The sequence below is a fragment of the Crocodylus siamensis genome, chromosome 15, assembly GCF_052110815.1.
Source record: "Crocodylus siamensis isolate JL-2025a chromosome 15, ASM5211081v1, whole genome shotgun sequence".
NCBI classification, from domain to species: Eukaryota; Metazoa; Chordata; order Crocodylia; family Crocodylidae; genus Crocodylus; species Crocodylus siamensis.
In genome coordinates this window covers 53257466-53280336 of record NC_143409.1, presented here as the reverse complement: position 1 = coordinate 53280336, position 22871 = coordinate 53257466, and the positions used below count along the sequence as shown (strand labels likewise).

Here is a 22871-nt window from a genome sequence, read left to right as displayed (position 1 = left end):
CGGGGCCTGATCTGAGCTGGTTTCTCCCCTGCCCAGGAGGGGGCCTCAAGGGATCAAGTCCATGAGGGATGTGGCGGGGCCTTCACACTTAACTCCCCCCCATGGAAGGTGCTTGTTCCTGAAGCCAGGCATGATGTCATCACTCCGGGCATTGATAACATCATGAAGGGGGAAGGAGGCTGCCAGGCACGAGGTCACTGTGGGGGTGGTCAGGAATGTGGTGTCCTAGGGCAGCAATGGCACCCGCTCCTCGCAGTGGGCTTGCAGAGGGGATGTGATATCACAGCACCTGAAGATGACATCACGGGGGGGGGAGGGTAACTGTGCGTGATGATGACAACCTTGCCAGCAATGACCTCATCGTTGCAGGGTGTGATGTGGGTCCAGGCCGAGCAGTGATGTCACACAGAAGGTGAGAGGGGAGTGGTGCTAGATGTGGTGGGGGAGCGAACCCAGGCATCGGAGCGCTCCAAGTCCCCTCCCCCTTACTCCACCTCCCCTCGCTCAGCCCCTGAGATCCCAGGTGTCCGGGGCTTCCTGGTGCCCCTCACTGCCCACCTGCACCCCCCCCAAACGACCCCTGCTGGTGCCCCTCAGTCCTCCCCCAGGACATCAGAGCTGAGGCTGGAGGGGCAGGGGGTGTGTCCCTGATGGTCTAGCCCTGCCCCCTGTTGCCTCCCCCAGCTGCACCCACTCGGGGGAGGGGATCCTCGCTGTGATTTCCCCACAGTCACCTGGCTTCCAGGAACCCAGGAGTTGGGGGAGGGGGCGGACGGTCCAGCTGGGGGCAGTGACCTGGGGGGCAGTTGCTGGGATCTGGCCTGGCCCCCACCTTGTCTCTCCAGGCCTCCCACTGCCCCTCGCTCCTGACCTGCAGCCCCCGACTGCCCTCCCCAGGCTGTGCCAGCCCTGCCCTGCCCCCTACCTTTCCATGTGGTCAGACCCTGGGAAATCCCCCCCCCCCAATGCTGGCCTGAGCCCAGGGCCTGGATACATTAATGATTCATAGGCCTCCACTTCAGCCCCCCCCACACGCACCTTCCCCCAAACTGTCTCTGGAGCAGCCAGAGCCGAGGGGTGGGCAGAGAGGAGGAGATGCACCCCCAGGGTGGCTGTAACATGGGGCCCCTGCTGGCCCTGATCTGCCTGGGAGCCCTTGTGGCCCCCAGCCTCCAGGCCCCCAGGTGCTGCCGGGCTGCGGGCAGGAGTGAGGGGCAGTGGTGGTGCTGGAGGGGGGTTGCTGTGGGTCTGGATTGAGGGGCAGCCACCGGGCTGGGGGGTCAGGGGACTGCAGGTTGGGAGGTGGTGGGGGCTGTGGGTCAGGAGTGGGGACTGGCAGGGCTGGGGCTACAGCAGGGAGGGTGCCACGGGTTGGGAGTAAGGGGTACGGGGGCGGTCGGGAGTGTGGCACCGCAGACGGGATGGGGGCTGTGGGTTGGGAGCGAGGGCCGTGGGTTGCACCAGGCACTGAGGCTTGCGGCGGCCCCCAGGCTGGTGCTGGTGGGGCCGGCGGCGGTGCGGCTGGGCGCGGAGGCGGCCGTGGTGCTGCAGGCCGAGGGCGCGCAGGGCGGCCTGGCCGGGACGCTGCAGCTGCTCAACGAGAAGGACACGCGGGTGCCCTGCTCCGCCCAGCTGCCCTTCGCGCTGGGGCCGGGCGCCCGCTCCGTGCAGCGCCTCATGCTCCAGGTACGGGCCCACCTGCCCTGCCCCGGGAGCCCTGCCCCACCCCCTGGGAGCCCCATCCACCTTCTTGATAAAAGCAAATCTGATTTTTTTATCTTCATGAAAAGCTCCAGCAATGTTTTGCAGACAACTCTGCCAGCAGCTCCCTCCACTCCCAGCTGGTCTCCACCAGTTCTGAATCACAAAACATGAGCTCTAGTGTTTGTTTCCAGTAGCTGTTCCCTTGAAGAGACCACGTACTATCCCCACATCACCCCTTCTTAAACATCTAGGTTTCTAACTATAACGCAACTTTAATAAATCATTTTTTTTAATACAGAAATTACATTTGATCACTAACATTAACATCGTTCAATATGTCCCTGCGGTGCTCAGCATAGCGTGTTTGATCTGCGTGATGCTGCTTTGGCCTCCGCAGGGACTGCAGCGGGTGCCTGTTTTTTTAGGGTGCTTGTACACGTCACGGATTTCATGGATGTTAGGGTTGGAAGGGACGTCAGTAGATTGTGGAGTCCGACCTCCTGCCTTGGGCAGGGCAGAGCCCGGGGGTCAAGCGACCCAGCCAGGTGCTTCTCCAGTGTCCTCTTAAAGACCCCCAGGGCAGGGGAGAGCACCACTTCCCTTGGGAGCCCGTTCCAGATTCTGGTAACCCTCACTGTAAAGACGTTCTTCCTGATGTCTAATCTGAATCTGCTCTCTGTCAGTTGGTGGCTCTTGTTTCTAGTTACCCCAAGACATGGGGTATCTCTTATTCCTTGCTGCCACCCACACCTCCCAATGAATTTGTAGATGGCCACAAGATCATCTCTCAGCCTTCTCTTGCAGAGACTAAAGAGATCCAGGTCCCTCAATCTCTCCTTATAGGACCTTACCTGCAGGCCCCTAACCATGTGAGTGGCCCTCTGGACCCTCTCCGTGCTGTCCACGTCCCTCTTGAAGTGCGGCACCCAGAACTGGATGCAGTACTCCAGCTGCGGCCTGACCAGTGCCGCGTAGAGGGGGAGGATCACCTCCCTGGACCTGTTCGTGATGCCCCTGTTAATGCATGGTACAGTGCGGTTTTGCTCTATTGATCACTGTCACATTGTCAACTCATGTTTATCTTTGAATCAACTATGACTCTGAGATCCCTTCCTGCCGCTGTGCCGCTTAGGAAGTCTTCTAATCCGTAAGCGTGCTGGTGATTCCTTCTCCCCAGGTGCAGCGCTTTGCACTTACCTTTGTTAAACTGCATCCTATTCTGTTCTGCCTACTTTTTCCAGCCTGTCCAAATCCACCTGAATCCGTTCCCTGCCCACTAGCGTGTTTACTTTGCCCCATAATTTGGTGTCATCTGCAAATTTGGACAGAGTGCTCGCCATGCCGTCGTCCAAGTCGCCGATGAATATTAAACAGCACTGGTGCAAGGACTGAGCCTTGTGGGACTCCCCTGCCCACATCTTTCCAGGTCGACGCCAACCTGTCCACCATCACTCCCTGGGTGCATCCCTTAAGCCAATTTGCCACCCGCCTGGCCAAGTAATGATCTACATCAGAGCCACTTAGTTTATTTATGAGAATGTGATGAGACACTGTATCAAAGGCTTTTTTAAAGTCCAAGTAGATGAATCCATCTCCACTCCTGCATCTAAGCAATTTGTGACCTTGTAAAAAGAAACAAGGTTTCTCAGGCAGGATCTCCCTGCTATGAACCATGCTGGTTGCCCTTTGGTATTGTTTTTACTGCTGGACTCCCACAAATGTGAGCCTTAATAATTTTTTCAAAGCTTTTTCCAAGGATAGAGGTGAGACTAACTGGTCTATAGTTACCCGGATCCTCCTTCCTCCCCCTTTTGAAAATAGGGACCACATTGGCCCTTTTCTGGTGCTCTGGGCCCTGCTCTGAGTGCCACGAGTGCTCACGCAGCCATGGCAGTGGCTCTGCTACGACACTGGCCAATTCCTCCAGCGCCCTTGGATGAAGATCATCCGGGCCTGCTAACTTAAACACATCCAGCCCCTCCTAGTGTCCCTTCACGAGGTCGGCAGTAACTGTTGCTGGGCTGGTGTCCCTCCTGTGCCTGTCTATAGTCCGCTTGACAATGTGACGACGTACACTTGATGAAAATTGCCCTTTGTGTGGCTTAATGGCATCACACATTACATGTACCCGAGTTTTGGGGGTTCTGAATGAGTTTGCATCTATGCAAACTGAACTGCATCCCAATGTCGTTTAGTTTGCAATGTTGCGATTTGGGATGTTGCAGCCATTTGCTCGCCCCCTGGTTGTGGGAGAGGCAGGCAGGCTTCAAGGGGGGGCGGGGGGGAGGATTGGGCTGCTCACCGTTTCTGTCTTCAGCAGGCTCCTCTTGCTGCCAGAACAAATCACGTATATACAATGACAGGCTAGGTTTCGATTAAAAACTCACCGTTTCAATTTTTGGGGGCACAGAATACAACCTGAAGAACTAAACTCCTGTCGTGTACAAGCACCTTTAGTTCCTCTGTCGTCTCCTCTGAGCAACTTTCCTGAGTCTGCTTGTATGTAGTATCCAGCTCTTCTCCCCTCCTATCCTCCTCCCCTTGTTCAGGAATGTGTTGCAAGTGTCTCCCATTACGTCAAAAAGACTGTCCATCCCGAGTCGATACGTCGTAAGGTCATGGAGCAACTTGATGAATAACTCATGCTTTCTGTTCCCAGCTTGCACTATTGTAAATTAAGTGCCTGCAAAGCCCGTGACCCTTTGTCACAGCACAAGTTTTGTTTAGCTTTGGCATTTTGCCTTATACCTGTGCAAGTGAGCATCAGTCCTGTGATTTGTTACGGTCAGTCTGGGCAATCTAGTTCTCAACTTTCTGTTAAATATTAAAATCTCAGCAGGGGACAGGCCATGTGCTGGAGGAACTGATGTGTAATTCAGAATCACTAAATATGGAGCACCACCTGAATTGTTGCCTTTCTTTAATAATCTCTTTACCATCTTAACACCGTTTTCCACAAGCCCATTAGGCTGTGGGCATCTTGGGCTCAGTGTAACTGATGTAACGCCCTGGAAGCCATAGACCTGTGCAATGTTTTTTAAGTTCATGCCCCAAAAACTGGGGGCCATTGCCAGACGTAATCCTGCGTGGAATTCCATGCCTGGAAAAGGTTGTTGCATTAAAGCGCAGTATAATCTGCTCTGCAGTCATACTGTCCAATAAAGCAACGTCAGGATAGTCAGAAAAATAATCTAAAACCAACAGATAATCTTTGCCAGCTAGCGTAATCAAATCAATTCCCACTTTGTGCCATGCCTCTTGGAAATCATTGTCTATCCACATTGGTTACTTCATATTCTTAGGCTGGTATTTCTGGCACGTGTCACATCCCTGTACAGCATTTTCTATCTGGGTATTCATGAGTGGCCAATATAATACTTCCCTGGCTCTCCTCTTCCATTTTTCAATCCCAGATGATCGTCATGTACTCTTTGAATCATAACTGCTTGTACCGCTGTAGACGCTATCATCCTGTGACCCTTGAACAAAACACCCTGAATCACCGAGATCTGCTTGAAACTGAAAGTATGGACTTTGTATATAATGGCCAGGGCCATTCAATGGTGATGCCTTTGATAACCATCTGTAGTGTGCCATCCTTTGGTGTAGGGTTGTTGGTTGTAACCATGCTGGTCTAAAGGTGTAGGCAGACACAGTTCTTTGGGCAGACGCCATATCTTTTATTAGACCAACTAAATAGTTGGAAAAAAAGTTCTTTGTAAGCCTGCAAAGAACTTTCCCTCAACTATTTAGTTGATCTAATAAAAGATATGGCGTCTGCCCAAAGAACTTTACATTCTTTGCTGTAGCCACTACAAAGCTTTGCCACATCTCCTGCGATACCGGGTAATGTTTTTTTTTCATCCCGTTGACGTGCGCGGTGTTAGATTCCAGTTCAGCATCGTCAACAGCGTTGTCAACTGCCCTAGACAAAATATCAGCAATCACTAGGTCTTTGCCTGGTTTATAGTCTAATCGCAAATCACATAATTGTAACAAAAAAGAAGTCTCAGTAGTCTGGGAGGCATGTATTAGTGAGCACCTTTCTTGCAATGGTGACCCCAGATTTGTGGCCCGTGCACCACAGCTAAAGCCTCCTCCTCTATCTGTGCATATAGGCTTTCTGTTTCTGTGAGGGCTCTGGCTGCATATGCCCCGGGCTCCAGTGATCACCAGACGTTTGCTATAGGGTTGCCCCAACGCCCTCTGTTAGGCATCTGTGGACAACTTGATTTCTCTTTTACTGTCAAAACACCCAAGGATTGGAGCTGTTTAAATAAGTTTTTTTAAATTTGCAACTTCTTTGTCCATGTTGGTATCCCATGTCCACTGAGTATTCATGTTTTTAGGAGTGCTCTCAGTTCGCTGCTGTGCTCTGCAAGTTTTCTACATACCTCCCTACATGGGTGACAATACCCAGGGACCACTCTACCCCTTCCTGACCTTGTGGGGGTGACATGTTTGATATTGTCCTTATTCTCTCAGGATCTATTTGCACCCCATTCTCTGCTATTCATTCCCCCAAGTAGGTGGTTTTTTTATCTTTAAATTTGCATTTCTGTTTATTAAGTTTCAGCCCTGCTGCCCTCGCCCTGTTGAGGGCTCCCTGTTGCCGCAAGTCCTGTTCCTCTTTGGTTTTGCCCCATACAAGGATGTCATCAATATTCACTGCGACACCAGCTACTCCAGCAAAGATTTGCTGCACTTTCCTGTGAAAGATTTCAGTTGCTGATTCGAGGCCTAATGGGAGCCTGCAAAAGCAGTATCTCCCAAAGGGCGTATTACAAGTGCAGAGCCTTGAGCTTTTTTCATCTAAAGAAATTTGCCAAAATCCCGAGGATGCGTCCAGAATTGAAAAAAATATTGAACACCAGCTATTCGCTAAATATATTGTCTCTTGCAAGCAATGGAAAGTGTTCTCTTTTTACGTATTTATTAAGCTCTTTTGGATCTGAGCATAATCTTAGTGTCCTATCTATCTTTTCTGTAATTACTAACAAATGTACCCATTCAGTAGGTTTGTCTACATTGTCAATTATTCTCAATGCCACCAATTGGTTCAGGTCTTCTTTTAGTCTGTTTCTGATGGCTAGACGGGTATGAATGACCAGCGAATTGGCTTCTGCCAGCTCGCTTTTTCTATCCAGTTTCCAATCTACGAATGCCCTCAAAAACATCAAAATATCTGTCTTCTGTCAGTGTGTCCTTGGTGTTTGTTACCATATATACTCTCTTAATTAAACCCAAATTCTGGCAGGTTTTTAGCCCCAGTATTGGCATAGTATTCCCTGAAGTTATCGGTTCAATTTGATCCTTAACTTTGATGTCTAGTTCACATATTCCCTCGGTGGAAATCATCTCCCCATTGTAAGCTCTTAGTTTTATATTTTTACCCATGATCCAGCTTGGGGTTTTGCTTTAACTTATTAACAGTTAGTTCTGGAAGCGCATTTACCTGTGCGCCTGTGTCCATTTTTTAGTTAATGGCCCTTCCATTAGTTCCCGGTGCAACAGTTCAGTCGCTTCCTGCCTTTGCAGCCACATTGAATTCCTCGTCTGTGCTTCATCAGTGTCATCGTGATACACTGCGTTCATTTGCATGCTTTGACTTCTCTCTGTTTGCTGCTCCTGGTTGAAGACTGGCCAGATGGTTATATTGCTTGCTTGCATTGCACTGTTTTCCTAGTGCAGGGCATTGTCTGTTCGGGTGCTTGAGTCCTCATTTCTTGCAATCTGGTGCTCTGTCACCTGTAACTTCATTCCTCGGGCTCTCTGTGAATCCTCCTGCTGTCCTTGCTTGCTTTCTGCTTATTACCCCTTTGGCTTGCTGTTTACTTGCTCTACTGTAGCTGTTTCTGATTTTCCTTCCGTTATTTGTAGATTATGGAGAGTAACTTCTGCTGCCTGGCACACTCGCACTGCTTTGTCTACAGTCAAATTCACATCCTCCGAGACTTTTGTTCTGTAGTTTCGAACCTCTGATGCTTGTTGCAGTCTGCTTCTGCATGATGGACTCGGTTAGCTGCCCCAAGTTGGAGTCCTGGCTCATCAGCTTTGGGTCTGTTGGGATTTCCTCAAAGCATTCACCCTCTTTTTTTTCACTCTTTTGTGATACTTGTCTCTCTCAAATGTCTTGTTTGTTTTTGGCATGAAGTATTCAGCAAATTTCTGTAATGGAGTCGCATAGCTGTTCTTCTCATCCTGGTTTAGCTGCATGCTATTGAAGACATCACCAGCCTTAGGTGTGGCAATATTCAGGCCATTTGCTGCCCATCTTCCTTTGTTGCTTGCATATCTGTCAAAACTTTAAAAAATGTTTCCATGATTCGGCAGCTTTACCTGAAGGGGTTTTCAGATGCTCCGTCTCTTCAGCAGTTCCTTATCTTCCCGTGCACTTTCTTTGGACCCCGCTCCTGGTGCCACACAATGAGGAGTGCTGTTGAAAAAGTGCACCTTCCTGGTAGAAGCAAATCTTGCTTATTGTCTTAATGAAAGACCCTGGCAATGTTTGGCAGACACCTCTTTACGACAACTGGCAGCTCTGTCTGCTCTCACGCGTGCTAGTCCCACATAGGCCGTGCCCTCTGCACGGAGCCTCTTCCCTTGTGTGGTCTTCGCTCCACCCCCAGCACCACCCGCAGGGGCTGAAAACCGCTGCCCCAGCAGCTCCTGATGGTGTCATTTTCTGGTCTAGTGCTGATGTCATTGGTGCTAGCTGTGGGGAGGGGCTCCCCTTAGGTGAGGGTTCCCTGTGACATCACTGCCCAAAATTGGCTCCCAGGGCAAGGGACCCTCTGCCCCCTGGGGGGATCCCCATGACATCACAGTGCTGACTCTCCCGCAGGTGTCCCCCGAGCAGGCGCAGCGCTGCAGGCTGGGGGGACAGCGCCAGGACCGGTCGCTGCTGCTGGTGGCGCGCAGCCTGCAGCTGCCCCCGCCCGGCTCCGTGGCGCTGCGGCTCGGCTGGAGCGGGCGGCGCGGGCAGCTGCTGGTGCAGACCGACAAGCCGATCTACACGCCGCGGCAGAGGGGTGAGACTTCTTGGGACTCCCAGCACCGCCCCCCCAGCTGGCCCCCTTGAGACACCCCACGACCCCCTCAGCCGTACTGTTTGGGACCCCCTCCCGAGGCCCCGACAGTCCTCCTGGCTGTCCTGGGACCCCAGGAGAGCCCCCTGGGAACCCCACAGCCCCTCTGGCAAGCCCTAGACCCCTGAGACCCGCAAAGACCTCTGGAGACTCCACCAGAGACCCCCATGTGCCCCCAAATCAGCCCTACACCTGCAGGACTTCCCACTCCTCTGCGACCCTCCTGAAGCTATCCAGAGACCCCTGAGACCTTTGCAGTCCCCCTAGCCAGTCCTGCAGCCCCCTGGCTAGTCCTATACCCCCAAGACCCTTGTGAAACCCTCCCCCCTGCTAGAGAGCCCCAGGCTTCCCTGGCTAGCCCCTCACCCCCGGGACTCCCCAGATCCTCTCTAGGCACCACACAGACATCTCAGACACCCACAGTCTCCAGAGACCCCTCAGCCACCCCAGAGACCCCTCCAGGACCCCCAGCCTGCCCCCCCCCCCAAAGACCTCCAAGATCTGCCCATGGTCCCTAGAGATCCCCCACCATCTGGCTCCTTCAGAGACCCCCACACTTCCCCACTCCCTGCAGCCCCCATGGGACCTCTCAAAACCCCCGTTCACCCCCACCTCCCCACCAGTGCATTTCCGCGTCTTTGCTCTGGACCAGTCACTGAGGCCCACCAACGAGCCTGTTGTCATCAGCATACTGGTGAGTTGTGGGGGGGCAGGATCAGGCCCCTGGGAAGTGGGTGGGTACGATTGGGTCCCTGTGAGCAAAGGGGCGGGGCGCAGGTTTGGGGCCCCTGGAGGTTGGAGGCAGGATTGGGGCCCTGGGAGGTAGGAGGTAGGGTAGGTTCATGGTCCCTGAGGTCTGGGGGCAGGTTCAGAGGTGGGGAAGGATTCAGCCCTTGGGAGCTACGAGGGGGGCAGGATTGGCAATCTGGAACTGGGGCGGGGACAGAATCGGACCCTGGGGGATGGGCGGGGGGCAGAATCGGACCCTGGGGGTTGGGGGCAGGATCAGGGTCCTGGGAATTGGGAGGGCAGTATTGGAGCCTCTGGGGGTAGGATCAGACCCCTGTGAGCTATTGAGGAAACTAGGATCGAGGCCTGTGGCTGTGAGGGCCCAGGATGGGGGGTGCTGACCCCTGACCTTTGACCCCCCCCAGAACAGCCAGGGGCTGCAGGTGCGCAGGATGGAGCGGGCCTCCATCAGCTGGGTCATTGCGGATCAACTCAGCATCCCCGACATTGCCCCGTGAGTTGGGGTTTGGGCTAGTAACTGAAGGGGCGGGGCTAGTGCCAGGGGACGTAGCTGGTGACTGAGGGGGGGCATGGTAAAGGGGGCGGAGGAAGTGATGGGGAGGGGGTGGGGCATGAGAAATGGCTAGAGGTGGAGGGGGTGGAGTGAGTGACAATAGGGGTGGGGCACGGGTAAGTGGGCGGGGCTACTGGCTGATGGTGTGGGGCATCGGAAAGGGGCAGAGCTAGAGGAGCAGAGGGCAGGCTGAGTTACCAAAGGGCTTGGGGCATTGGAAAGAAGGCGGAGCAAATGTATGAGGGTGTAGCTATAGGAAGGGGTGGAGTTAGTGGCTGGGCTGGGTAATGAAAAGGGGGTGGGGCTACTGACTGAGGTAGTGGGGCATGGAAAGGGGCGGAGCTAGTGATGGAGAGGCGGGGCATGGGAAAGGGGTATTGCTAGTAGCATGGGCGGGGTAGCAGGGAAGAGGGAGGAGCTTCTGACTGAGGGGGCAGGGTATGGGAAAGGGGCGGAGCTAGAGACTCAAGTGATGGAGGGGGCGGTGTACTGGCTGAGAGGACAGGGCATGTAAATCGGGGTGGAGCTGTAGGTGCAGGGGGTGGGGCTTGGGAAGGGGGTGGGGAGCCTGGAGTTCTCTGGGAGGCGAGTGAGGCCTGGCGGGTGACAGCAGGGGTTTCTGGGAGCTGAGACACCTGGGTCCCCCCAAACTTCCTCCCTGCCTCCCAGCCCAGGTACGTGGCGCATCACAGCGCGGTTCGCCAACGCCCTTGAGTCCAACGCCAGCGCCGAGTTCGAGGTCAAGAAGTACGGTGAGTCCCGGATGCCTGGGTTCGCTTGGGGGGAGCGAGGTCCAGTGGTTAGAGAAGACGGGGCTGGGAGTCCAGACACCTGGATTCTCGGCCGGGGGCGGGGGTGGAGCAGGGGCCTGTGGGTGCCTGGACACCTGGGTCCCACACCCTGCTCCCCCTCCCCAGTGCTCCCCAACTTCGAGGTGCGCCTGGTGCCCGACCGCGGCTTCCTGCTGGTGACGGAGGAGGGCGGCAGCGACCTGCGAATCGACCTGCGCGTCAGGTACGGCCCCCCTTTCCCTGGGCCCCTGGAGCCCCCTGGATCCCCTTGACCCCCTGCTCGGCCCCCCAGGTTCACCTACGGGAAGGGGGTGACGGGCGCTGCCTTCCTGCGCTTCGGGGTCAGCGATGGCACCGGCGGCCACGTCTTCATACGGGGGCTGGAGCAGCAGGTCACGGTGAGACCCTCATGGATCCCACAGGTCCCCTTTGGACCCCACATGACCTCTCGGGGCCCTCCTGTAACTCTGCAGGACCCAAGCACCCCCTCAGGACCCCACCATGACCCCCCAGGACTCCCCCCAAGACCCCACCACACCTGCTATAACCCCCAGGGACTTCCCATGACCTCTCCAGGATCCCCTGGAACCTCCATTGAACCCCTCAACCCCTATGGGAACCCCCTATATCTTCTCTTACCGTCCCTGGATACCTCTGGGGGTCCCCCTCAATCTCTTTGAAACCCACATCCTCCCTGACCCCCCAGAACCTCCCCCCCAGGAGCTCCCTTCTCTCCTCTGGGGCCCCATCTTTTCTGGGTACCCCCACTTACCCCTCCTCAGGGCACCCTGGTCCCCTCTATTTGCCTCCAGCTCACCCCAAGCCCTCCAGTCTCCCCATCTTCTTGCTACTTTCCTGAGACCCCACTATAATCCTCCAGGCCCGCCCTGGGACCCCCACTGGCGCCCCCCTTGACCTGCTCTCAGGTGTCAGAGGGGGGAAGGGGGCGTAGATCTCCCTTGACGCTGCATCAGATGCTGGAGGGGGCGGATCCTTCTAGCTCCATTGACCCCTCCCCCTGGTTCTGGAGCAGGCGGGGCCTGTAGGGTTCCCATGACCCCGCCCCCAGGTGCTGGAGAGGGCCTGTGTCATTGTTGACCCCGCCCTCTTTGGTTCCACCCCAGGTGACAGATGGGGAGGCGAGCGTGATGCTGCGGCGCGCTCTGCTGGTGGAGAAGGTGGGGCGCCCCCTACGGGACCTGGTGGGGACTCGCCTCTACATCGCTGCCACCGTCATTGAGACGGCCAGTGAGTGTGGCTCCAGTCTGGGGGCAGGCAGGCCCAATCCTGGAAGGGTGGAGAGGGGGCTAGACCCTCCTGGGGGACCCCTATCTTGGAGGGGACCAATCTTGAAGGGCAGTGGGGATAGGGGGTGAGTGATGGACCCCCTTGGATGTGGGAGGCCCCAAATTTTGGGGAGCTGGGCTGGGGGCAGAAGGTTTTTTTTTTAAGGGGACCCTGATCCTGGAGGGGGTCAGGTTGTGGGGAGGGAGCTGGACCCTTTAAGAGGTCCCTGAGCAGGGCCTGATCCTGGAGGGGCTCAATCCTGGGGGGGTGGGGAAGGGGCTGGACACAGGGTCTGCTCCTGATCTGTGAGGGGCCTGATCCTGATCCCGGGTGCTGGCAGGTGGGGAGATGGAGGAGGCAGAGCTGAGCTCAGTGCAGTTTGTGATGTCCCCATGGACTGTGGACCTGGCGGGGACGGAGCGCCACTTCGTGCCTGGTGCCCCCTTCTCTGTGCTGGTGCGTGCAGCCCAGACCCCCTGCGGTCTGTGTGCGCGTGTGTCTGTGTGTGGTGTGTGTACGTGTGGGGGGCCCGGGTGCCTGGGTCCCATGCATGTGTCCAGGATGTCTAGGTCCTGTGCATGTCCTTGGTGCCTGGGGTCCCTGTGTGTGTGTCCCAAACATGTGGGTCCTGTGCATGTGTGTGTGTGTGTCCTGGATTCCTAGGTCCCGTGTGTTTGTATGTTCTGGAAGCTTGTGTGTTTCCTGAACATCTGGGTCGTGTGTGTGTGTGTGTGTGTGTGTGTGTGTGTGTGCGCGCATGTGTGCGGGGTCCAGATGCCTGGGTCCTCAGGGGTGGTGCCTCCCAGATGCCTGGGTTCTGTGTGCGGCTTTGCCTCCCAGTCCTGTGTGTGCATTGATGCAGGGGGGAGGGCCGTGGACTCCTGACCTTCTTCCCCCCTGCCCCAGGCCCGTGTGACACAGGTTGATGGCTCCCCGGCCTCCCACATCCCTGTGCGGGTCACGACTGAGGTTGTGGGGGGTAGTTCCCTGCCCCCGCAGGTGCTGATGGCCAATAAGCAGGGAGTTGTGCTGCACCTCCTCAATCTACCTCCCCACACCACCGCCTGCACTGTCACGGTCAGTGGGGGCTAGGCTGGGAGGTGAACGGGGGTGGGACCTGGATTTGGGGTGGGGTTAAGGGGTGAATGGGAAGGGGGCCTGGAGTGGGGCTAGGTGGGACCTGGATTGGGTGTGGGGCTAGGATCAATGGAGGTGGGACCTGGAGTTGGGGGGAATGGAGGTGGAGCCGAAAGGGAGGTTGGGGCTTGGGGGTGAATGGGGCTGGGGCTAAATGGAAGAAGGGGTGGGGCCTGGATTGGGGTGAGGCTTTGGGGTCAATGGGGGCAGGGCTGGAAGTGAGGGTGGGGCTAGGGGGTGAATGGGGTGGGACCAGGAGTGTGGGTGGGGCTAGGGGGTGAATTGAGGCAGGGCTGGGAGAGATTGGGGGAGGAGCTGGAGGTGAAGGGGGTGGGGCTGGGAGGAGAACATGGGCAGGCATTCAGGGTGGCAGGGGGTGGGGCCAAGGCGTGTCCCCGGCTTCTGGCAGGGGCCCCCAGCACCCTCTGACGCTGGTGTCTCCCCAGGTGCAAGCAGGCACCACCCACCCAGCCGTGGCTTCGTTGCGGGCCGAGGTGATGCGGGCGCAGGCTGGGGCCTTCCTGTTCATCCAAGCTCCCCGCGACCGCCTGGCCCAGCCTGGCACCACACTCTCCGTGGTGCTCAGGGACCTGGGGCCCATTGCCCCCCCCCACTTCTACTACCTGGTGAGTGCGGTGCCCCCTAGTGGTTCCCAGGGGTGGGGGCACTGTGTCTGGATGGGTGTCTTTTGCTGCTCCCCCCAGCCCAACCTGTGATGGCAGGAGATTGCATGAGCAAGTGCTCAGTGTTGGGGAGACAGTATTGGCTTGGCCCAGCACCCCCTAGGGGTGCTGGATACCCCCTGCTGCACTCCCCCACACTCCCAGCTCAGTCCCCCTGCCCCCGCAGATCATCAACCGTGGGGCCATCGTCTCGGCCCACTGGGTGACCCGCAGCGACTCCACAGTCATCTCAGTGCCCATCACCCACGCGCTAGTCCCGGCCTTCCGCCTCGTGGCCTACTACCACCTGGACGGGCACGTGGTGGCCAATGCTGTCTGGATCGATGTGGAGGACTCCTGTGAGGGGAAGGTACTGGCCTGTGGGGGGGGTGCCCTGGGATGGGCTGGGGAGGTTGGTGGGCTAGGATGGCCTGGCAATGTGAGGGATGGGCTATGGGGCCAGGCTGGCATGGGGGTGGCTTTGGGGTTTGGGGCTGGGCAGGCCTGTTTGGGGACCAGGATGTGGGGTGCTATGAGGTGGGGGGCACCACCTGACTCCCCTGTCTCCCCTCTCCCAGCTGGAGCTGCATGTGGACTCCCAGGGTGAGGTGCTGAGGCCCCATGGCACCCTGGGTCTCTCCATCTCCACTGACACCCGTGCCTCAGTTTCCCTGGTGGCCGTTGACTCGGCTGTCTATGTCCTGAATAGCCGCAACCGCCTCACGCCTGCCAAGGTATCGCAGCTCCTGGTGACCCCAACCTTTGGCCTCTACGGGGGTTTGGATGCCATCCAGCCTTGCCTCTGACCTCTGATTTCTGAACTGATTTCTGACCCATTTGTTGGGGTTAAGGGCCTGCTACCCCGCTGGCCATGAACTATGACCTTTTGGGTGTGCCCTTTGACATCTCATGGGTGACTCCTCATGAGTGGAGTTTGACTTGACCCCCTGACTCTGACTGGCAGGTGGTGATATACAGTGTTCAAGAGCTGTCCAACCCATGGCTACTTCCCAGGGCCAGGATGTGACCTGTGATCTTGGGTTTGACCTTTGACCTTGAGGGGGGCATGGGGTTGCAGCTTCTGAATGGCAGACTCTTTCCCAGGTCTTTGGGAGAGATTTCGGTTTTAGGTTTGAAAAGTGGCTTAGAGGGTGACATCTTTTGTGGCTTAGACAATGATGATACCTTTTGTGTCCTCTCCCCGCCCCCATCAAATGCCCCGCTATCTGTCTGTCCGTGCCTCCGTTCACCCACTCCTCTGCCCGTCCCCTGAAACATTGTGTCTGTCCATCTGTTTGTCCATCCATCCATTCCCTCAACCCCTCAAACACCCCTACTTGTCTCTTTGTTCTTCTATTTCTCCATTCTTTTTTTCAAACTCTGTCTCACTCCATCCCTCCAACCAACCGCTCAAACGTTCCTTCCTTCTTTCCATCCATCTGTCCATTCACTCAATTCCTCATCTTCCTGTTCATCCATCTGCTCAACCGCTCAACACCCTCTCTCCTGTCTGTCAATCCATCTACTTTCTCATCCATCCCATCAAACACTCTTTCATCCCTTCCTCCCACTCTCCGTCCCTCCATCCCTTCAAATACTATGTCTTATCCATCCATCCATCCACCCCATCAAATGCTCTCTCATCCCTCCTTTTATCCATCCATGTTGTCATATATTACATCTACCCATCCATTCCTCCATCTGCCCTCTCAAACACTATGTTCATCCATTCATTTCTCCATCCCCTCAATGCCCCTATTTATCTGTCCACCCGTTCATCTACTTCTTCATACATTCTATCAAACATTCCCTCCTTCCCCTTCCCCCATGTTCTCATATGCTGTATCCATCCATCCACCCACCCATGCATCCATCCAACCCCTCAAATGCTCCATCCATTTGTCTGTCCCCTTAAACACTATATCTATTCCTCCATCCATTCACTCAACCCCTCAAAATCCCCATATGTCTGTCCATCCATCCAATCATCTCCTCCTCGATCCATCCCATCAAACACTCCCCCGTCCCTCTTTCCATTCATCCAAACCTTCAAATACTCCATGCATCCATCTATTCATCCACTAAACCCTTCAAACACCCCCGTCTTTCCATTCCTCCTCTTATCCATCCTGCCATTCCTCTATACGTGTTCTCAACGTTCATCTCTCCACCTTCCACCCATCCTATCAAAAACTCCCATATCGCATCCATCCATCCATCCCCTCAAACACTTCCATTTGTCTTCATCCATCTCTTCATCTGACCATCTGTTCCTCCATGAATCCCCTCAAACACTGCATCTGTTTATCTGTCCATCTCATTTAACACTACATCTATCCATCTCTTCCTCCATCCACTCAATCTCTCAACACCCCCACCTGTCTGTCTGTCTGTTCGTCCCTCTACTCCTCCATCCATCTCTCCATCCACCTACCCATTCCCACTTCTCCCTCTGGTTCAGGTGTTTGAGGCTCTGAATGGCCATGACCTGGGCTGCTCGCCAGGGAGTGGGGCTGACACCTTGGCGGTCTTCACAGATGCCGGCCTGGCCTTGCGCGCCGGGGACCTGCATAGTGCCGTCTGGACAGGTGAGATGGGGCTGGGGGGTCCCCAGGCTAAAGGGTGCAGGCCAGGGCAGCTGGAGGACCCTGTGTGACGCTACAGTGACCTTTGCCTCAGGTCATGGGTGCGGCATGGATGCCCCCAGGAAGAAGCGCTCACTCGACTTCCAGAGGCAGCTGTGGGAGAGAGGTGAGTGCGGGGGGCACTTGAATGTTTGTCTGTCTACCCTCCACCCCCATGCACAGCCACCCGCCCATCCCTTCCTCTGTGCATTGATCCTTCCGCCCATCTATCCCCCAGCACAACCATTTGTCTGTCCATCCATCCCCTCAACCCTTCAACACCCCCCCACCCCAACTTTGCTGTCTAGCCAGCCATCTGTTGCAGTCAAAAGTGGGAATTGAACCTAGAGTAGTTAAGGATTGACATGACACCTCATTTTATTAATGACAGAAAGGCTTTAATAACTATACCACATGTGAGCTATAAAACTAAATAGCGGAAAGTACTCCTTCCCAATATTCAGTAAGTGGCTATCACAAACATCCTAGTATATGCTAACTGCAAGAGTCTCCCACCAGTGCAGGCAGGAAATGGTTTCAGTCTTTGCAGCCTTCACTGGGCACTGATGGGTCCCTGGGCGTGATCAGCTGGGTGCAGGTTACAACCTTGCAGTGATTTCTCTCTGTGTCTCCTAGAGCTCACATTTTGCCAGCAGGTCTGTTTTGTTCTTATACTGCTTTATTTTATAGCTTCAAGAAGTCCTTCATAGTTGGTCAATTAAAATCCAAACAAAGCAGGGAGGGAGGGACCATGGCATTGCTGTTGCTAACTGCTCGGATCCTGTTTTGGGTTGTCTAGTTGTGAAACTTGTTTTTGCGAGCTTTTTATCAGTCTGGAGGTTATATATACTTCAGTCAGGGCCTAACACGGGGGGGCGGGGGGCCAGGAGGGCCATTTGGCCCGGGCCTCTCATTCACGGAGGGCCTCAAATTTAGACTCTTGACGTTATCTCCAAATGAGGTTATACATACAGACACAGAGATACACTGACAGGATTGAAAGAAGAAAACGTTCATTATACAACTTTAAACGTGTGTCCCGTTACCGGACCGCACCACCTGTAGTGCACTATGAATTAATATTTTTTTAATATACCAGGAGCCTCAAAAAATGGAAGTGGCCCAGGCCTCTCTCAACCTCTAAGAGGGCTTGACGTCAATCAAATGGGATGGGTCTTGATTGACTGAACGGGATACTTTGGGGCACTGATCACAGGACACTGTTCTGGGTAGTTGTTTTAACAATGGGGCAGAACTCAAATTTGTCTGCATTGGTGATGGTCTATGAAGACGGTTGCAAAACCTCATACCAGACATTGAATGCCTGTTCTGAGAAACATGCCCTAATGAAGGGAGGATGTGTGAACAAGGAGTATACACTCATGTACAGATATGCAGTTATTTATGAATGGTTTAGCACAATAAAACTTTAGGTACATTTGCAACTAGCACAGGAGATGAAATCAATTGGGATTGCTTCGTTTCCCATGGTCCCAGTCATGATCTTGCATTCTTGTGCAACATGCACTATTGTTTTAATATGGTCATTTAAATGTCATCTGTAGTTCCAGCTGAGCTTTCACAGTCATCAGTGTCTGACTTGATGCTTGTAAAGCATTTATGTAGCATCAACAAGACAGTCCAGCATTACCATCAAGGTAGATGGGGCCACTGTCTCAGGTTAGATTTTCTCACCAGCCATGCTTCCGTGCTACTTATTTATATTTGAGTTAAAAGGGCTCTCAGCTCCGCCGTAGAGCATGGGTTTCCATTCTTAGAAGCAGCCTTGGGGCCCTACATGTGATGATGCATTGTACAAACGCTAGCAATACACCAATACTTATAAAACCGCCACAGTGGGATGCAAGGCCACATTTAGAATGGCAGCCTAAGTTGGAGACCACCCAAAAAGAGTTTTTCACCAGCGATGCTGTGTGGCATTTTTTGCTGTATCCAGTAAATGAATTATGGTTTTTACTCCTGCGTTGTACTGTAACAACAGTGTGTTTTGCTGATGCTTGAACTTCCTGGACCTTTTTATGCAGGTCTGGATGATAAATTAACTTTTGCAGCTCATCTGAAGACATCCCTAATTGGACATCATTTAAATCAGGTTTATTGAAAATGTGAAAACTCCATGTAAAAGATGGTTGTTCTAGCGTTTGTCTACTAAAGTTAAAATCACAGCCTATGATTTCTACAATATTACAAAAACAATTAGAGCTTCCATTTAAAGAGACATTTTGTGCATTAATCGGTAACACCTTGCACGTAGTTTCAGTACTTGCACACCCTGCCCCAGTGTGAATGACAGCACTTTGGTTACAATAGTCTCTGTACATGGAATAGTGACACTCTGCTTGATCAAGAATACATCTTTATAATACAAACCAGAACTGGGGCATACATAGGCATGCTGGTCAGTTTTCTCACAGGACTGAAAATTAATTTCTTTCCAGGGGTCTTGTACTTTTATTGCCCATTGAGAGGATATAATAGGCCTGAGCAGAGTGTGGTTGATGGTAACACCCAGGGCTACCAGTGGACTGTATGTAGAACTTGCTGTGGCTGATACTCCATAATGGCAAGGCTAAGAGTATTTGTAATGTATTTTGCCGAGGGACCAGTACTTAATTTCCTCATAATTTCAGGTATATTTTCTCCTAAGGATTGATTACTCAATCATGACTTTGGCAATAACGTATTGTCATATCTGTGCCCACACACAGGTGAGGGTGGTTGAGGTGTTTGCCTCCAACCACAAGCTTGCCTTTGCCAGAGCAGCACTGTCAGCCGTTAAGGTGTCATTTATTTGTAGCTGTAGCTGGCTAATTTCATGCAGCTCTTCATGTAAAGCAGGGTGGCCAAAATGTGGCTCGCAGGCCAGATGCGGCCCGCCAGGCCATTCTGTCGAGCCCACGCAGCCCCTAAAAACTTTAGAAAATTTATATTCATCTGCCCCGGCTGCCTGTCATGCATCCCTTGATGGCTTGCCAAACCTCAGTAAGTGGCCCTCCGCCTGAAGTCATTGCCCGCCCCAGTGTAAAGGGATATCCATTTTCTGTATAATGGATCCCAGACTACTGAGCTTATTAGCCATTGTTTCAGAGTCAGTGGAGTTGTGCACTCCCAAACTGGTTCCTGCAGCCTTGAGAACTGTGTCCAATGGTCTTTTATTTCTTTGCCTCATGTTAATGAGGACTTTTCCTGCTAACCATTTTTCTCATCCCTTTTGTAGGGGTTGCGTGAGGCTTACGCACTGAGGTTTTCTTGCTGAATAATGGCTTAGGACAAGTTCATTCAAATTTGTTATTACATGAACTGTGGGTTGGATCCCCACATTTAACAGCACGTTTGTTTTTTACCACCACAGGATCTGCTGCTAGTTTGTGTGCCATCCCCTGTATTTTAACCAGTTGCATTTTTGTCATCCCATTTGGACCCCAAAGTTTCCAGATACCACTGTCAGGGCTATTCACTGCAAAAGTTAGTTCAAAGGTGGCATTGCTCACATTGTGGTTGTGGTATGCCTAGCCTGTGGGGTATCAGTTCCCCACATGAAGTCAGACTGAGAGGAATTTGTATTCATTGTTAGGAACACATTAACTTGTACATCTGGAATCCAGCTGGGAACTGGGAACCAATTTATCTGCCAACAGTCAGGATACTTTGGGTCTGGAAATGGAGAGGGGTCAAGTTTGTATCTTAAGGCTACTGTGGAATCAGATGCATCTTTTGAAGAAGATTCATCTTTTGTGAAGTCTCATATTCAAGACAATGTTTTTACTTTATCCATTGCAGGGACCATTTTGTACTCTGTCACACACTCCTAAGGCAACGCCTGAGAAATAATCAGTGGGAGCATCTGCAAGTGCAAGTTACTGCGCAGTAAGAAATTTTTAGGCTGGCATCTACATATACAGTTGTTAACGCGCAGTAACATTGTGTGTGGCAGTGGTGACACTTCGTGTGTGCACGGGGGTGCACGTGCACCCCCTGAGAGTGCTGGTGCACCCCGTTACAGCCAGCATTCCCTGCTTAAGCAATGGGCGGGGGGGCAGGCGGGAGTGCTGGTGCCCCCCTGAGAGCACTGGCCAGGGAGTGGGGGAGCCAGGAGAAGCGCTGCAGGCACTTCCGGGTCAGCGCATGTGAGTGGTGGGGAGGGACCACCCCCCTGTTCAGCATGATCAGCTGGGGGGAACCTCCCCTGTTGCTGACTGGCCACTGGGGGGGCAAATGCCCTCCCTGACTCAGGAGGCACCAGTCGCCCCTGGTGTGTGGACTGACTTGGGACTAAAGTTAGTTCCAAGTCAGTCCACGCACACACTGTTCCTGTGCAGCAAGGTGTCTACATGTGCGTTACTGCATAGTAACTAATCTGGTGTAAATTTGATACTTGCATGATGCAGGTATCAAATTTATGCCCAACTCGGTGTAAGTCACCATAGTTACTGCACAGTATGGGCGTGTATGTGTAGACGCATCACGAAGTCAGGTGGTTGTGTTATCTAGAGGCACTGGATCAGGACAATTAATAGCCATAAGTTTCATTTCATTGTTTAAGGAATGCAGCACCACTGAGCTAAACTCAGGGGTATCATAATTACGCTGTTTCCCTTGAGGTGGGTTGGGAACAATCCCATAAAATTTGCCTAAGAATTTTTTATTGTCCAAGAAAAATCTTGGGCGCTCCTCAGGCTTCTGCTTTTCAGAGTAAAATAAGCCCAATGGGCTATCTCCTGGATGGAGGTACTGAATAAGTCACCATAAGGTTTCTGCATATTCGGAGCTGGTTCCAAATTTAATTTTACTAGGGACTCAGCAGGATGCATGGTTTCTCTGAGCAGGGCTTGCAAACGAAGTTGATAGTAAAAAGTAGGCATGTTACAGATGGTTGTAACCCAATCCAAAACTGATGAGCTATTCAGGGGGTCCAAGGGTTTTGCCAAGAGCAGCTGCTTGAGCAGGAGCTAGCGGGGAGTTTTCCACACATGAGTGAGTGACGGTATTGTTTGCATCTAAGATCTCTGTTGTATGGGTGAGGACAGGGGCCGCAGGCACATTTCTTTCCATTACAGGAAGGAGCTGAGGGAGGTGGGCCTGATTCAGAAACAGGTTGGGATTCTGGTGACATTGGGGTTTTGTGATCTGTAATAACTGGACATGTAGAGGTCAGAGGATTTGGGCTGTCTGGGGGAGGATGAGGCTGTAGGATCTCTGCGGTAAAAATGTGAATTGCCTCAGGATGAACTGCTGAGAGAATCCCCCCCAGAGGCGTTTAGCTCCTCTTTGGGGACAGCAGTCTGCTGATTGCAAGTAGAGTGATCAGGCCCTGCTGCCGTACCTGACAGCTCTGCTCTAACATTTGCCTGCTTCCCCCTTCTGCTTCTGCTTTAGCCTTCCAGTGATCGGTCTCAACTTCTAGCCCTTCAGCTTTTCACTCTGCTTCCTTTCGTTTTCCCCCTTTCTCCTTAGCGGTGGTAATGAGGCTGAGGTTTTGTGCTGTCAGTGTTTGAGTGCTAGTTTTCCCATTTTCTGCCCCCCTTTTTAGCAGCCACAATTTCTAATTCTTGGTTCTCAATATCAGTTTGCAATCAAATAACTTCTTGGTGCAGAGCACGGCAGATTTGGAGCACCCCTTCCATCAATGCTCTTGTCTTATACTTTTTGCCGATCTTGGGCTTATCTGCAGTGGCCAGGGCCTCCCACTGTGAACACAGAGTTTCCCATGCCAGGGGCCAGTGAATCTACTGGTGTCCCAAGGGCACCTGTTTAATTTTTGTTCATGGACAAATCGTTAAAGTATGGTCCCCATGACTGAGTCAGTTGGTACTGGCATTTGCCATTTGCCGGTTGGTGCTGCCATAAGGAAGTGATCCTTTGGGCACAGAGGAAGATGATCCCAGTAAGGAGGAAAGGGGAAATAGATAGGGAGTAAAAGGAAGGCCCAGGGCGGTATAGGACCACCACTGAATGGGCAAAAGCAATTGGGGACAGACAGGGGGACAAGGCTGAACTCCTCAATGAGTTCTCGGCCTCAGTCTTCCTAAGCGAGAGGCAAGACAAGTCTCACAATGGGATTGTAGAGAGGCAACAGCTGGGTGCCGGACCTCCAGGCGCTGACCCTGAGATGGTGCAGAGTCACTTGGAAGGACTGGGTGTGTTTAAGTTGGCAGGCCAGATAAGCTCCATCCAAGGGTACTGAAGGCACTGGCTGATTTCTTGCCAGTGGCTGTGCAATGACTATTTGAGCACTCGTGGCGCACAGGCCAGGT

The 22871-nt window shown here is 53.3% G+C and overlaps 1 protein-coding gene across 1 annotated transcript in view; it reads left to right on the top strand.

Annotated features, from left to right (window-relative positions):
* Window positions 1-864: 864 nt before the first annotated feature.
* Window positions 865-22871, top strand: part of LOC149852864 (complement C4-like) — a 40771-nt gene continuing 18764 nt past the window's right edge. The window contains exons 1-16 of the mRNA XM_090028433.1: window positions 865-1184; window positions 1491-1686; window positions 8549-8735; window positions 9416-9486; window positions 9947-10035; window positions 10765-10847; window positions 11013-11109; window positions 11179-11284; window positions 12011-12134; window positions 12514-12629; window positions 13080-13250; window positions 13757-13936; window positions 14160-14342; window positions 14551-14706; window positions 16434-16560; window positions 16652-16723. Coding sequence (XP_089884559.1) covers window positions 1096-1184; window positions 1491-1686; window positions 8549-8735; window positions 9416-9486; window positions 9947-10035; window positions 10765-10847; window positions 11013-11109; window positions 11179-11284; window positions 12011-12134; window positions 12514-12629; window positions 13080-13250; window positions 13757-13936; window positions 14160-14342; window positions 14551-14706; window positions 16434-16560; window positions 16652-16723 — 2047 coding nt within the window. The 5' untranslated portion in view covers window positions 865-1095. The remainder of the gene's footprint in view (window positions 1185-1490; window positions 1687-8548; window positions 8736-9415; window positions 9487-9946; window positions 10036-10764; window positions 10848-11012; window positions 11110-11178; window positions 11285-12010; window positions 12135-12513; window positions 12630-13079; window positions 13251-13756; window positions 13937-14159; window positions 14343-14550; window positions 14707-16433; window positions 16561-16651; window positions 16724-22871) is intronic.